The sequence below is a fragment of the Canis lupus genome, chromosome 32 (genome assembly GCF_003254725.2).
Source record: "Canis lupus dingo isolate Sandy chromosome 32, ASM325472v2, whole genome shotgun sequence".
Classification (NCBI taxonomy): Eukaryota; Metazoa; Chordata; class Mammalia; order Carnivora; family Canidae; genus Canis; species Canis lupus.
Window position 1 is genome coordinate 28532499 of NC_064274.1, and position 16262 is coordinate 28548760.

The 16262-nt window shown below is 50.0% G+C and overlaps 2 protein-coding genes across 2 annotated transcripts in view; one reads left to right on the forward strand and one right to left on the reverse strand.

Moving 5' to 3' along the window:
• Nucleotides 1-9759, forward strand: part of HADH (hydroxyacyl-CoA dehydrogenase) — a 45797-nt gene extending 36038 nt beyond the window's left edge. Inside the window, exons 6-8 of the mRNA XM_025465851.3 lie at nt 1995-2067; nt 7843-7959; nt 8891-9759. Of these exons, the coding sequence (XP_025321636.1) occupies nt 1995-2067; nt 7843-7959; nt 8891-9009 (309 nt within the window). The 3' untranslated portion in view covers nt 9010-9759. The remainder of the gene's footprint in view (nt 1-1994; nt 2068-7842; nt 7960-8890) is intronic.
• The window catches only part of LEF1 (lymphoid enhancer binding factor 1), a 134141-nt gene continuing 120943 nt past the window's right edge, over nt 3065-16262 (reverse strand). Inside the window, exon 12 of the mRNA XM_049105082.1 lies at nt 3065-7397. The gene's annotated coding sequence lies outside the window, so the exon portion shown is untranslated. The remainder of the gene's footprint in view (nt 7398-16262) is intronic.

A 16262-nucleotide genomic window follows, 5' to 3' on the forward strand; every position in this document is an offset into this window, starting at 1 on the left:
GAAGCCGGCTGGGGCCTGGATCTGGCTTAGAGGATCACAGTGGACCAACGCTCAACATAGCAGAATGACATTGATGTGCCCAGAATGTGTCTTTCTTCATAGACTTCTTGAGAGCGCAGTATAAAAAGGGTGAGATCATGGACTCTGGAGCCAGTGTAACTGGGATCAAATCTAAACATCTGTTAGCTGTGTGTTCTTGGGCAAGTTACTTAACCTATTTGTGCCTTAGTGTCCTCTCCACCATGTAAAGGTAATAATAGGCTGGCCTCATAGGGTTATCATAGGAGTAAATGGATTAATACTTGTAAAGTACATAGAACAATGCTTGGCACATAGTGCAGTAAATAAAATATATTTAATAAATGAATATAAAATGTACATAAAATTAAATTGCTTTATTGAGAGACTGTGTCTCTCTACGATTTACATACCAGTATCTTGAGAACATATGTGTGTCTGAATCGTCAATGGCATTGAATATTAGTAATGGGGGAAAAAAACTTTTGCCAGTCATCTTCTTGGCAAAATGCTATTTTATTCTAATGAGTGTACTACTTTGATTACTAGTGAGTTTGAATATTTTGTGAGCTTTAGCACTTTTTCGTTCCTGAGTTCTGTGACCTCTTTATGTGGATGATATTAATTGTATTATGTGTAATTGTGTATCATGATTGGGGCAGACGTTTTCCCTAGAGTACTTTCTGACTTCTAACCTTGTATCTGTGTGCTTCACGTACCCTGTCCTGAGTTTCTTCCATAAACTTTCTGAAGTTGAGAAGCACTTTTGCCCTAGTTATAAAGTCAGCATCATTTCATTAATATAGTTGTGGTTAAGCTGATAAAGCTGTTTTGCTCCTCTCTATGGGAGATAGGAGTAGGACAAGATCTCTGTTGGTCCAGAGTCAAAGGAGGTACAAAACCTGTGGCTGTTACTGCCACGTTCACACAGCATGCGGTCAGGTTAGCTCTAAGAGTAGTGTGTGAGGTAGGCCTTCTTTATTAATTATGTTTATGGAGTGCCTAGTGTGTGCTAGAAAGGGAACACAGGCTCAGGGCTAGAATGAGGATTTCTGCCTGCAGGAACATCACAGCCTTTGGTTAAAATTTACACCATTTACTTAGTGGAAATCAGTTTCACATAAATACCACCACAAAAATTACCAGCCTAGCCTGCCCCACAGATGCCCTCCAAAAAAACAGTAGATAGACTCCAAATCCCACAGCGAGCCTCCAGGAGAGATGATTAAGCATGTTAATGAGGAGGAAATCAATGAAAGGGGTGTGTAGTACAAGGGGGTCATCCAGGATAGAGAGGCTGAGGTGCCTTGCCATGGAAGGCCCAAGGTTCGTCAGGGCATTTCCTTGTCCTCCCTGGTACCATCCCTGGTGCAACCTCCTTGTGCTGTGTGCTAGAGCATGAGAAAATCCCAAGTAGCCCAAAAATGGCTCCAGGAAGCTCGAGAATTGGTGCTCCTGTGAAGATTATTATTCAAGATGGAGTACACTTTTTCTAGATTCCTGAAAGTGATGCAGGAGAGGAAAGTACTACCATTTGAATGTAGGGCACAGCATGGTGTGTGTTTTCTGATTTATCTTCACAATTTGTGGAAATTATTACTCCCATTTCACAAATGATGAAACTGATTTCAGAATGTCACAGTGTCAGAAACTATTAGAATTTAAGCCCAGACTGCTTGCCATCACTGCTGTGTTCTTTCCAGGGACCTCTCTGCCTCGATCTGCCTTTATTTCAGGACTCCTACAGTGGAGGCATCTAGGTTTGAGTTTTAAATTTTTTTTAAGTATTACAATTGTTGGATAAATTGTCCTGTATTATAGAAGTAGAGCTGTGCTGGTACTTCAAAAGAAGTTTTGAAAATGTAGAGCTTGATAAGTGTGGGTAATATGATGCAGAGTAAGAATGGCAGTCTGGTGACTTCACAAAAGAAAAAGTTCAGTGAAAATTCATTTGTCTCTTCTCTCTCCTAAAACAGGACACTCCTGGGTTCATTGTGAACCGTCTCCTGATACCATACCTCATGGAAGCAATCAGGCTGTATGAACGAGGTAGCTGTCTGGACCCGGGCCGGGAGCGGCAGGTCTTAGCTCTTGGCATGCTCACTGTCCTCGAGCAGGCCCTGTATTAATGGCTAGCCCATGCTTAGTGTGGAGGGAACCTGTTTTTTCAGCTTTGTGAATCAACCTCGTCCTGGACCCCGGAACCTTTGTCCTTGTGTTCCCCAGTTCCCCAGGGTTCCCTGCGAGGCCTCTGAGCCTCTGAGATGTAGCTCTGGAATGTGCCCCCCACTTTCACACACGCCCCCCATTACATGCGATTGCTCAGCCAGAGCAATTGCATAACCAGCCCGGATTTATATACTAAATCTCTGCTTTTGATTAAAAAGTTTCTTGTTTAAAATAATGTAAGTCACTAGACTGAGGGACCTTTAAATTTCCTTAAAGTTCTAAAATTTTGCTGTGACAGGTGATGGGAAGTGAGTGACAAGGCTGATGGTGACAGTGATTTCCCCATCCTTACTAAATGATGCCGATGCATTTTTTTTTTTAACCTTAAGAATGATCTCAAATGCTTTTTTTGATACTTGTTGATTTTACAAAGAATGATTTCCCCTGTTGTAGAAATATAAAACTTGGGATGTGGTCCAAGGTTATAAAATGGCATGCATCCTCCTGCCTACCTTCCCTACCACATTTCTGGAAAGGTAACTATCATGTCTGCTTCAAAGGCAAATAGGCTTTAATAGGACTGGATAAAAAGCAAGTGTAATTGTTTTCAATTACTTCATTCACAAATGCTTGGCTCCTGAGAATGTCATTTTTGAAACAAAATATTTACACCAGTTCTTCCAGAGAGATGAAAGCACATTTGCTTCCTCAAAATCTGCTTTAAATATTAAAACTTTTCTGTTTTATGGAAGCATTTGCCACACTTGTGTTCCAAGATCAAACCAGCACTTCTGTGTTTATCTATCAACAAATATGCCTAATTACACCTCAAAGAATGCGTGAAGCATTTTACCCTACTTTGAACGGCAGGGTTTTTTTTTCTTTTTAATGTAATGTTTCAGAATGTAGCATGTGGGTAATCCACCTCTTAATGTTTTTTTTTCTCACTGAAACATACTGTCACTTTGATATATTCTCAGATGTACCTTGTATCTGATTGTGAGTTGAAAGGCACTTTCTTGTCTTTTCCTCCCCTCCCACTGGCAGTGGTCCCTTTGACCCTCCATCATGTGCCCTGCCTCCCAGGGGACCATGTTCTTAGACCGCCCTTGGTGCTGCCCTGGACAGCACACCACTGCTCACCCCTCTGCCTCTTGCCCCATGGCTTCTCAGGGCCTGGGAGCTGGAGCATCTGCTATGGGAGCAGCTGGGGTGTCCAGGGTGTGGGTGCTGTTGCCCTGCAGACACACCATGGTCTGGACTCCATATGTCATACCTTGGGCTTCTTACCGTGTCCCTTTGCCACACCACTGCGGCCCCCAGTCTGGCCCACTGAGGGGGTGCTTCGATGTACACTCACCCGCAGGTCTCCATGTGCCTGCTCTGAGCAGCTGGCTGAACTGCATCAGTTCTGCTTTGAAACTCGAAGCTCTTCTGGATTCTTCCTCTCTTGCCTGCCATGTCTGTTTGTTCATTTGTCATGTTGTCCAGGATGGTGGGGAGACACTATGTACTGTCCCTACCCCCACACAGCTTGGGGAGTCTTGGGGTCCAGCAGCAGAGTCGTGCAATGAAGATACTCTGTGACTTTGGTTTTTTCCCCCAGCCTTTCCCAGACTTCTGCGGGGAGAACTTCTCCGTACAACACCATCTTGGTCAGTGTGGGCTTCTGTAACTCAAGTACCATAGACTGGGTGGCATATAAACAACAGTTATTTTTTACAGTTCCGAAGGCTGCAAGTCCAAGGCCAGGGTGCCAGATGGTGGGATTCTGGTGAGGGCCTCTGCTGGGATGCACACCACTGACTTCTCGTCATATTTTCACGGGACGGGGAGCAGAGAGGGAACAAGCTCTCCTGACTTTTTGAAGGGCTCTCGTTACCTCATGGGGCTCCACCCGCATGATCTCATCTAACCCCCATCACCTCCCAAAGGCCTACCCCTGTTACTACATGTTGGGGGTAGGGTTTTAACGTGAATTCCGGGGGCACATAACACTGTCAGCCTGGGAGGTGTGTGCTATATGTATTGCTTAGCGAAGTGCTGCTCTGAGTGGGGGAGGCCCATCAGGAGAATGTGTTGGCATCAGAGCAGAGTCACCTCTGTCATCACCACTCACACCCCCCAGGCAACTGAGCAGCTCTTAGAATGCTGGGGCCCGCACCAGTGCTGTTCACCAGAGCCACGGGGCATCTGGTGGCGCTTCATCTCCCCCTCGCCACTGCTCTCTGATGCTTTCAGCCTCATGGCTTCTTCCTCCTTGGACCTGCCTTCTGTCCTCATTCAGTGTGGCTTGCATTTGTTTGCTGTTAAACTGAGGCCTGGCTGGTGCAGTTGGTCACCCTTGTCCCTTTGAGGGCTCTCACCAGATCGTTGAGCAGGCTGGCACCCAGTAGCCACTTGCCCCCTGTCAGATGCCCACTCCCAACAGGTCCCACTCCCCACGCTGGTGGGGCCAGATGGTTAGCTCTTCGGAGAGGGCGAGGCTGGTTGCAGGCTCTGGGAGTGTCATTGCCTGTCCCCCAGTCACTGTGTGACCTCCTGTCATTCCTCTGCTCAAGACCTCTTGGGTGTTTCGGTTGTAGACTAATCCAAATACAGTTCGCTTACTGGGGAAGCTGCTCTTACTGCCAGTTGCCCCTGCTGTCGCCACGTACCTTACCCGCACTTTACTACAAGGTCCCACCAAGTGTCCTCAGTGTCCCAAGCTGGACATAATCTGTGTTACACTTTGGCTTTTCCTCAGGGTGATGGCCACTCTCCTCCCTGTGGCATGACGTGGCTTTTTTTTTTCTTTGCTGCTATACTGTTTTGCAGTACCTGGAAAGTATCTCCTCTTCCTGCATCCCAAAGTGCTTGTATAGGACAGGCACATAGGTGGCTGTTGAGAGGAATGGTGGCCCTGTGGTGGTTGTGATCCTTGTAGCTGCCGCCCAGGCTTCTTGTTAATACCAAAAATGGCTGGCAGGTGGTGCCAATGAGCCAGCCTAAGAAACACGTCAGGGCAGGCCCCAGGTCCCCACCCACCTTGCAGAAGTTCTGGGGGTTCATGAGGAAGCTTTTCATTGTTGTCTAGAGTTAGGGGCTCTTAACTGAAGAGAGGAGGGAGCCCCCATGAACCTCCTGAGGATGATGTAAAGTTCTGGTGCATGTTTTCTTTGGGACGCATGGTGTATTCTCGGCGAAGTGCTGGACTCTAAACAAGTCTAGAAATTATTGGTCTAAAACACATACCATCTTTACTCCCGCTTGGCATACCAGTCTGTGTGTTTTATTTCTCCCTCCTTTTGCCTCTCTTGCTCTGTAGTACTCAGAATTTTTAGGGTTGCTGACTTTGTAACACTGCTTAGATTTTTTGTTGTTGTTGATCTGTTTTATCTTCATATTATTTTTTGAAATCAAATAGTCTTCAAGTGAGTCACCGAATCTGGAATTACGGAATTGACTTTAGGGTTCATTACTTGTCCTTGAATATAGATTTAGTTAAATGGCTTTAGGTAAGAAATCTCCCTGGGATCCTGTATTCTAATGAAAGGAGGCAGACAGTCCACAGTAAATGAACCAGTCGGTAATGTGTTTGGTTGCGACCAGTAAGCCAGGAGAAAGATAAAATGAAGAGGATGGCGGGGGTCCTATCCTGGAGTTCTTACAGTTGCTAGTTTCTATGCAGGGAGGGGGCAGGGTGCTCTGATGAGGTGACACCCGAGCAGAGAGGCCTGTGGGAAGCAAATGTCAAATGTTGGAGGAGGGAGGACACCAGGCACAGGGAGCAGCAGGTGCTGGGCCGGTAGTGGGGTGTGCTGGCTGGCCATTTAGCATTCTGGCTCCAACTGCATAGAAGCCTCAGGGTCAGATGAAATCCTCTGAGCAGAACCCACTTGCCAGTCGCTGTGTTCCTGCTCATTTCTCCTTTGCTCATGCTGTTCCCTCTGCTTGGAATGCTTTTCTTGCCTATTCATCCCTTGGGATTCTCTTCAGCCTTCAGGGCCTGGGCCTTAGTGGGTAGTTTTGGTGAAACGTTGGCACTGTTAGTAAATCTCTCCACCTTTGCTCACACAGAGGCTTGTGAATCTTCATGAATCTTCTGCACTGGTGTACATATGAGTCCTTCCCACTCTTATCACAAGTACTGGAGTGCTTGTCTTGTTTTTCTCTGTCTTATCCTAAGTCTGTGGTGCCTGCTATGGAACAGATATAAATTAAAGTTGAATGAATGAAGGATGTCACTTGCAGCTGATGTATATGATGATTTTTGCTCTTTTTGCTTTCTTATGGCCTGAAACTCAAATCGTGATTCTCAGCATCCTCTGGTTGACTAATTAGTGAAGCATTAATAATGTCACTCATAAGAAATAATCTGTTGGTATTTTAATCACCTTCAAATGTACTTCATATGCTTTTTAAAAATATAGTCTTGGGGTGCCTGGGTGGTGCATTTGGTTAAGAGTCCGACTCTTGGTTTTGGTTCACATTGTGATCTCAGGTCATGATTTCAGGGTCATGAGATGGAGCCCTGTGTCGGCCTTCACGCTCACCACAGCATCTGTTGGGATTTTCTCTTCCTCTCCCACTATACTCTTGCTCTCTCTAAAATAAATCAAAATATATATAAAATCTTTATAGATGTTTAAGACTATTCCTCATGCCTAAGAATCTGAAATATGTTTAGGTATGAAGTTCTCTTTGAAGTTTTTCTCCTTTTATTTAGTAATTGACCATTTCTTTATGCTTTGGAGCAAAATTCTTGCGGATCACTTGTTATAGACCATTCCTATTCCTGATTTTGGAGAAAAGGAACAGGTTCTCTAAAAGACTTCTTGTGGCCCCAGAACATAATAGTTGAGGGTAAAATTCTAGGGAAGAAGCACATTGGCTCTTGTCTGAATCTGCTAAACACACTTTCAAACTTGAGTGGCAATTCTAAAGCAGATTTGGGCTTCTTTTTAACTTTTATTTTGACTAAAGGGTTGATATGAGTGTGACTTCAGAGGAATACTCATTACTTGTAAAACCAAGAAAGCTGGAAAAGAAAAATATGCATGGGGTGCTTGAGTGACTCAGTAGGTTCAGCATCTGACCCTTGATTTTGGCTTAAGTCATGATCTCAGGGTCATGAGATCCAGCCCCATGTTGGGCTCTGTGGTCAGCAGGAGTCTGCTTGAGATGCTCTCCCTCTCCCTTTGTGCTTCCCCTTGCTTGCTCTCAAATCTCTGAAAGAAAAGAAAAATATGCATATAATACATATAAACATATAAAGCTTAGTTCTTTCCTACGTTAAAGAAGTCCATTTGTCAATTAAAAAAATATGCTCTAGCTTTAAGGGATGTTGTAAATTATTTTAGAGTTGGAAAATCCCAATCCATTAAAAATAACTAATGTTTCTAGACCATCAGGGTCTTCTCTCCCCATGAACACAGTAGCAGTACTCTAGAATTCACCTCACAGAATAGCCTGGTGGTGGAATAGCTTTGAAAATCTTGTGATCTCTTTGGCATGTACCTCTGAGATGAAATCTTATCATAGCCAGAAGCCCTAACTTTGGATGGTTTTTGAATGTGCAAATTTGTAAAATTCTGTGAATTCTAGGACTAACAGTATGACAAGGACAACTGTAGGAAGGATGGTGATGGTTCCATGCTGCCCTCTTGTCCGTAGGTGACGCATCCAAGGAGGACATTGACACCGCTATGAAGCTGGGAGCTGGGTACCCCTTGGGCCCATTTGAGCTTCTCGATTACGTGGGGCTGGATACTACAAAGTTCATCATGGACGGTAGGAATTGGAATTCTCTCTTGTCTGTCTTTAATGGAATTGAGGTAGTCTCAACTGTGAATTATAATGCCTATTTAAAACAAATCACCAGGGGACTCAGTAGACTTTCCAAAGTTCTGCCTACCAGCTTAAAGATTCAGGTTAAAAGATGGCAAGAAAAAGGAAAAACGTGATTGCCTGGTGTCTCCTCACAGGGTCTTATTTTTAAGTTGTTTCATTTTGAATTAGAGACTCACAGGAAGTTTCAAATACAGCACAGCCAGGTCCCGTGTACCCCGTCCCTGGTTTCACCATAATGGTTCCACAGGATCACAACCACACTGGCATTCTGTCCTTTTGTGTGACCTCCACTTGAGCAGAGGTCTTCTACATCCCTTTAAAGAGAACAGTGTGTCTAGGTTACTCTAGTGGCTCTGAGACAGTACAGGTAGGTGTGAAAATGGCACTGTTGAGGTTGAGCGTAGCTCCTGCTGCCGTGTTTCACAGAGGACGCTTGATCTGCGAGGAGCAAGGCGGCTTCTTACTGAAGCATGAACTTTTGTATTTTATGAGGATGCAAAATGCCAGTGGTCGCAAATTCAGATTTTTAACGTGTGTTCTAAAAGTTGCTTCACGGGGCTAGTAGTGGTCCAGCCAGCAGATGAACTGGTTCTGTTTTGTCCTTGGACTGCGGGTATCAGCAGTTTCCAGGCGGAGACGGGCTGAGCAAGCAGGCCGGGGAGGGGCGCTGAGCCCCGGCTCAGCTGCTTCGGGGTGCCCCGGCCGTGCCAGGCCGGCCTGCCTCTGCCTTTGCCACGGTGGCCTGCTGGCTCGCGCACATCACAGTAGGGACCCCTCTCCCCAGCCGTGCCCCCAGCCTTGCCCCGGGAATGCTGAGAGGTAAAAATAAACCCAGCACCTCATCCTCAGCCCTTTTTCCTCCTTCCAATAGGGTGGTATGAAATGGATCCAAAGAACCCCCTGTTTCAGCCCATCCCGTCCTTGAATAAGCTGGTAGCGGAGAACAAGTTTGGCAAGAAGTCTGGAGAAGGATATTACAAATACAAGTGAGGCGCAGCTTCTCTGGCTCCGGGAGGAACCCCGCAAGCGCATACCAGCAGCATCCCCAAGTGCCCGTGGGAATGTTCTTTGGTCAGATGTTCCCCCACACAGCACAGTCTGTTCGATGTGCATTTTGATTGTAATCTGTCTGAAGTAATTATTTACACTCGTTATCATAGCAGATTCCTCCATTGAGAACTAATTCCCTTTTTTAGTCTGTGCGTTTCTGTGTATTTTCTAAAAAGCTTTACGCCCTTGGTGCCTTGGAGCAAACATTTCTTTTGAACCTTACCATTTTCGTAAAGAATTGCCTGGATTGATTCACTTGTGAAGGGGACAGTGCTTCCTCCGAGTGCATGCTGTGTTCACCATGGCCACACGGGCGAGTCCTGAGCCATTGGACGCGTATGTGGCCTGTCTGTGAAGTGCTGCAGGGAGCAGCACCTGCGTCTTGCCTTTCTGAGAACATTTGCTACCTGCAGCTTCAAGCCTTACCCTACATTTTGGGCACGACCTAAAATGTCATGTCTTTATTCAGCTCATGCTGTTGGATTGGTGGGAATACCTCCCATGTACTTGGTTCGCAGGGAGAGGCTTCATTCATATCCAGAATCTGAATGATTATTGTCTGACTCTTTTTTTTTTTTTTTCATGAGAAATCATTGCTGCAGACTGCCTGTAAATTGATTCTAATAAAATGCAATCTTTTAATATGTGAAAATTTGAATCAAAATAAACATATATAATTTAAAATTGTAACATGCTCGAATGGTTGCAAAAGTAAAGGTTGGTAATTTAGGCAAAAGCTATGCCCCATCTTCTTTGGTCCTATTGTTAGTATATTTTTTCAAGTGACCGCAGCAGGGAAGGCATTTACGTAGAACCTTCCTGCAGCTGTCACTCTGCAGATTTCTTACCAGTAAAGCAATAATAATGGCACAGAAAACAATTTTTTAAGGAACATCTGGTTCTTTTTTGCCAACAAAGAAAAATAGTGTAACATAAGCTTCTTTTAATCATTGGCTTGAGAAAGTGTCTTCCAAGATAGAGTTTTGAAGCTGGAAAGACATCAGAGACCCCTCAAGTCCGGTGGCCTCAATAGAGGGCTTGAGTGACGTGCCTAAGGTAGCAGACCTGGGTCACAGCAAAATAGCAAGTTGGAAAACCCAACAACCTTTCAACAGGACTGTGCCCAATATGGCCATCCTTGTTTGGTGTCCTGGGTCACAGGGTTAATGGTTGAGAGATTCCCCCCTGCAACCCCCCCATTTCATGGTTGATAAAAGGGAGCTTATTAATCTTTTTACTGACTCTAACTATAGCATCATGGGAAAATAATACGTTACATACATTTGTACCACATATAGAACCTGGTTTAGGAAACTTTTAGGTTATTCTTATAAAACATTTCCTAACGAAAGAAAGGAAGCACCTGTGAGGCCACCACCGTTTGCCTTACTGAAGTCCCCTGTGGTCGCACAGCCCCTGCTGCTCTCAGGCTGCTTCTTGACCTTTGACAGGAGCCCTGGGCTTACGAGGGAACTTCATTTCCTCCTCACTGTGACTGGAGTGCCCGGAGGACAGGGGCCCTTGTCCTGGAAATGGCAGGACTCTCTCTCCACCATCAAATTCCAGGGGAGAGCGAGCGAGCGAGCGAGCTTGGTGATGTGACCACCGCGGCCGGGATGTGGGGCTGGGGTCACGGTGGCCCTTTCCTGGCCGAGGTGTTTAAGTGCACTTCTCGCCTACCAAAAGGTCGGAGAGTGTGGCCTGTGAACATTCTTCATTTTCAAAAACCCTGTCTCCTACGTGATGTTTGGGGCCAGGGAAGAGTTGTGAACATCCTGTCGAATGTGGGAGTCCCGCGCTCCTGGTCTCTGCGCTCCCCGCTGGCCCGGCCGGTCCCCCCCCACCCCCCCCCGACCCGGCGGAGAGGGCGGGTCGCCCCAGGTCCAGGTCCTCAGGTCCTCAGGTCCTCAGATCCTGGCGTGGGCCCGATGCTGGCTGCACCGGTGTTCACGGACTAGGCCTTAGCAGGAGCCGGGGCGGGGGCGGGGGGCGCTGCTGCCGGGCAGCCCTGGGGCAGGAGCAAGGCAGGAGAGGGCAGGTGGGCAGGGCCGCAGGGCCTGGCCTCCCCGCTGCTGCTGCTGCTCCGCCCCGTCCTTCCTCCACAGCAAGCGGGGACCTTTGATGGGATCCGGAAAGTAGCTACCAGGTGTTAGGTCAAGAGGATGCTTGTTTCCCCGTCTCTCCTGTACCCCCCCCCCCCCGTGATAGTTTTATTTCTAGAATAGAAATGAACATCTGAGATGAAAAAGAAAACCACACAATTGCTGAAATGGCAGGCCCAAGGCAAGGCCCTGAGCTCCGAGCTTAGCCGTCCCCCTGGCCCGCAGTCGGGGTTAGGGCGGAGTCCTGTGAGCCCGTGCGTGCTAATTGAAGAGGTCTTTTCCTTTTACGATGTTATTTGTTCATACATGAGAGAGGCAGAAAGAGCCGCGACACAGACAGAGGGAGAAGCAGGCTCCCTGCGGGGAGCCCAATGCGAGACTCGATCCCAGGACCCCGGGATCACACCCTGAGCCCCCCAGGTGCCCCGAAGAGGTCTTTGTAAAGTTGAAGCTGTGGCCCTTTAATGTCTGTAAGATTCACTCTTAGTTTCTTTGGGGAAAACTGTTGGCTGACGCCTGTTGACATTCATCCAGAGGTGTATTTCCAGTCTGGGGCTGTTGGGTGGTGCGGCATGGGGGGAAGGTGGCTCTGGGAGCCCAGAAACCTCTGTGTAAACATCTGGCGGTACTAAACGATTCCCCTGTGGGTGCTGCTGTGCAGTAAGCTCTCTGGCTCTTCAGCAGGTCAGCTTTCACAAGGCCGAGGAGGCCCAGCCACCCACCCTTGGGGAGGTTGGGGGGAGTAGATAGAGCTCGTAGGTAAGCACCAGCTTAGATGACGTATGCGGATTACCCTTTTTTTTTTTTTTTAAGATTTTATTTATTCATGAGAGAGAGAGAGGCAGAGACACAGGCAGAGGGAAAAGCAGGCTCCTTGTGGGGGGCCCGATGCAGGACTCTATCCCAGGTCTCCGGGATCACGCCCTGGGCTGAAGGCGGCCCCGAACCATTGAGCCTCCGGGGCTGCCCCATGATTACGCTTCTCTGTTGGTTTGCAAGTCGTCCTTCTCACACATTTGAAATAAGCTTTTGTCTTGTCTCACCTCGATTTTAATCCCCGTAACATTTCAACCTACAGAACCGATGAAGTCTACCAAAAGTAGGAGGGTGCAGCTGGAATTTTGTGGGGCTTGTTTTCTTGGAAATAGGTATTGATGCTACAAAAATAGTAACTCAGAGATGCTTTGAACAACGGAAGCATTGCTGTACTCTCAACACACGTGTTTGGGTAAATTGTATTTTTTTTTAAGATTTTTAATTATTCATTCATGAGAGAGACAGAGAGGCAGAGACACGGGCAGAGGGAGAAGCAGGCTCCATGCAGGGAGCCCGACGTGGGACTCGATCCCCGGTCTCCAGGATCACGCCCTGGGCCGAAGGCAGGCGCCAACCGCTGAGCCACCCAGGGATCCCCGGTAAATCGTATTTTTAAAATCGGTCCACGGCAGAACAAATTTCACCCACTGGAAGACGGAAAAAGCCCATCACGGATCCTAATCCTATTCAGTGTTTCATTTGAAATCAGCAAGCAGCTCTGCGGCGGGACAGTCAGTGCCCACGGTGCCTTCCGCAGGCCGCACCCTGCCCCGCCCTGCCCCGCCCTGTGCCCAGGCGGTGGGGGGAGGGCCTCGCCTCCTGGGGAATGTGCCAGAATGGGCAAAATGGTGCAGCGGGCTCGGGATTGTTGAGGACCAAACGGGATGATGGATGGCGAATGTCCGGGCACCCCGCCAGCAGCACGGGCTAGTTGTGACCCCACGTCCCCCCTCTCTGGCCCGTTTGTAAGGGGAAGTTCCCGAAGACCTATGGGCTTCCCGAGTCCTGAACACTGGGCCTCCGGGAGAGGGCTGAGCGTGGAGAACCGGCCCCGGTCTCCTCCAGGAGCCGGGAAGCCGTCGCGGCCCCTGGGTGAAGAGGCGCCCGCCGTTGTCCCGTGGGAGCCACAGGCCGCCGAGGACCAAGGCCCCAGCGGACAAGCGCGCGCCGCGGCCCAGCCCGTGCCCTGCGCGGCGGCGGGAGCGGCGGGAGCTGAGCCCGGGCCCGCGGCTCGGCCCTCGGTCCGCCAGGTGTGCTACCGCCGTGTGCGACAGCAGTTTGCGTGCGCCTCCAGGTTTTTACACTGAAGACGAATTTGCTTTAAAAACACTCAAAAGGTTTGTTTGTTTTTAAGGGAATAAGCTGCATAAATGTCATATCTGATTGCAGAAATCACAGCACAATTCACGAGCAAAACGAAAGCCCCTCGGGCTCTGGGGTTCAGGCGCTTAGTTCCCGACCCTCACCCCGTGAACCGAGGGGGGTTGTTTCCCGGGTGTAGCTCAGCGTGAGGCCTCAGCGCTTTCCTCTAGATGCGTTTGCTGGCACATTCCAGCGGAGGATGTCGGCCTTCTGGGGCAGGCAGGTGTCAGGAAAACCCGGAATAGGAAGAGAAGAAGTGCGCCCTGCGACCCCTCCCTGAACAGCCACCGCACTCCGAGGTGGGAGGGAGGCTTAGGGACGAGGGGACACGGCCCGACACCGGTGCGGGGGGAGGGAGACCGGGTGCGCCCGAGGCCTCCTGCCCGGGGACGGCCCCGCGGGCCTTCCTGCGCCTTCCTGCGCCTTCCTGGGCCGCGGGGCTCGCGCAGACGGGCGGGAGCTGGTCCGGGGGGCGGAGAGGCCCGGGCCTGGGAAGCCGCCGGCCGGCCCAGCGCTCGGCCCCCTCGGCCCCTCGGCCCCGCCCGGAGCTGCGCTGCCTCCCTGGTGCCGCCCAGGGGAGCCCGCCCGCCCGGGGAGCCTGCGGGGCCGGGCCCGGGCGCTCGCCTTGCTTTGGGGCCTCGCCTCCTCCCCGTGGGAGAAGAGCCCACGGCGGCGCGGGACGGAACCCGGGTCCCCCCGGCTCACCTGCCCAGCCGAAGTCGGGCTCCGCCGGCAGCACGGAGGGGGAGGCGGCGAGGGAGCCTCTCCCCCATGCCCGGAGGCGGCCGCAAGGGTGGATTCCCCTCCACGACCTTGCGGGGCGCCCTTGCGGGGCGCGGGGTCGCCGCCCTGCCTCTGCCGGGACGGGAGCTGCGGGGCGCAGCCCGCAGGGGGCCCGCCCAGGCCCGGTTCTGGACCCTGGACTCTGGACTCCGCGTGTTCCCGATCTTCGGTCTAAGACAGGTTGTCGGTTAGTCCCGGTTACCAGCGGCTTCCGAGGGCGGAAGGAACAATGCTCGCACGTCCTGCGGCCACAGGAGATGCAAAACCAACCCCTTATCCATGTTGGCGACAAACGAGAAGCCCGTTCGCAGGGGGGTGCGTCTGTGAGTCCTTTCCTGGGTGCGGGCGGCCCCGGAGGACTTGACCGAGACCGTGCCTCGTGCTTCCCTCTCGTGCTTCCCGGGCAGCCCGACCTCGTGTGTCTCTGCATTTTGCCTCAGGGGCCCCCGAGGGCCTCCTCAGCCCGTCCTCCATCTCCCTTCCTCTGTTAACCACTTGAAGAAGGTTAAGGTGAGTGAAACCAGACACTGAGATAAATTATCACCGACGTCAGCGTGTGTTCACATATGAGAACAAAAGAAAGGAGGAACCCCCACCCTTTTTGTTTCTTTTTAAAGATTTTGTTTATTTATGGGAGACAGAGAGAGGCAGAGACACAGGCAGAGGGAGAAGCGGGCTCCCTGCGGGGAGCCTGAGGTGGGACTCGGCCCCAGGACCCCGGGATCTAGGCCCTGACTCAAAGGCAGGTGCTCAACCACTGAGCCACCCGGGGGCCCCCAAGCCCCCCGTGTTTGACAGCCCACTCGCGGAGAGGATGCTCGTGCGTGAGAACACGTGCAGATGGTCAAGAGCCCGACAAAGCATAAAGCCTCTTTCCTCGGGTCTAGCCCGTTGGCAGGTGCTCGGAAGCAACGTTAGGCCAGTGGGCACAGGATCATTTCTTTGTTACCAGCTTCCTGCCCCCCACAGGCCCGCTGATGAGACACATTAGCATCGTGTCTTCAACAGGAGCAAGCCAACAAGCAGCTTTCACTTGAGTTCTTCAAGTTTTACTAAAAATTATTACTTCTATATCACCTAACACGGAGAGTTTGAACTTGGGTTGCTTCATGCCAGCGACGTGTATCTCAGATGGCAGGTCCTGGCGTGCCCTTCCTCGTTCCTCGTGCGAACGGCTCCTCGTTGCACAGCGAGATCATGCGGGTTTTCCCACCAAGGGCCGCGCGAGTTTAGCGCCTTCCGGAGCGGCCCCGCGGACTGGTGGCCCGCCCTGCCGACCGCCTTACTGTGTCCCGTAGTACATTTACAGTCGCATCTTTCCAGTAGTATTAAGATGCTCAGCTGCAGCCGACTATTTAGTTTCCACTAAAAAGCAGTTCAGATTTTTGCGTATGTGGGTATCCCTAGAAGTTAGGTGGATTTCTTGGCAGTACGTATCACTAACATATAGCAGATGGTTCGCGTGTACGATATAAAGATTTGGTATTTGTATATATTGTGAACTGATCAGCATGAGCCTGGTTCCCATCACCATCGCCATAGTTACAGGTTTTTTCGTGTTGTGAGAATTTTTAAGATTCTCTTAGCAGCTTTCAAATACGCATTTATTAACTGTAGTCACATGCTGTACGTTGCATCCCCAGGACTTATTTTTTGAAAGATTTATTTATTAGAGCACAAGCAGGGGGAGGGGCAGAGGGAGAGGCGCAGTCCCCGCTGAGCTAGGAGCCCGACGCGGGGCTCCATCCCAGGACCCTTGAGATCATGACCTAAGCCGAAGTCAAGATGCTTAACCCACTGAGCCACCCAGGCGCCACCCCTCTCCAGGCCGTGTACCTGGAGGTTTGTACCTTTTGACCCTCCTCACCCATTCTTGCCACCATCCCATCCCATCCCACCCTCTTCCCCATCCTCAGGCCACGACCAGTCTGTTCTCTGTATCTGTGAGCTCAGGACCCCGGGATCACGCCCTGAGCCGAAGGCAGATGCTCAACCACTGAGCCACCTAGAAGTGAGATCATGCAGTGATTGGCTCTGTGTGGTTTATTTCAGTTAGTGTAATGCCCTCACAGGTTCTATCCAAGTTGTTGCAAATGTCAGGACTTCATTTTTTCTTATGGTTGAATGGTA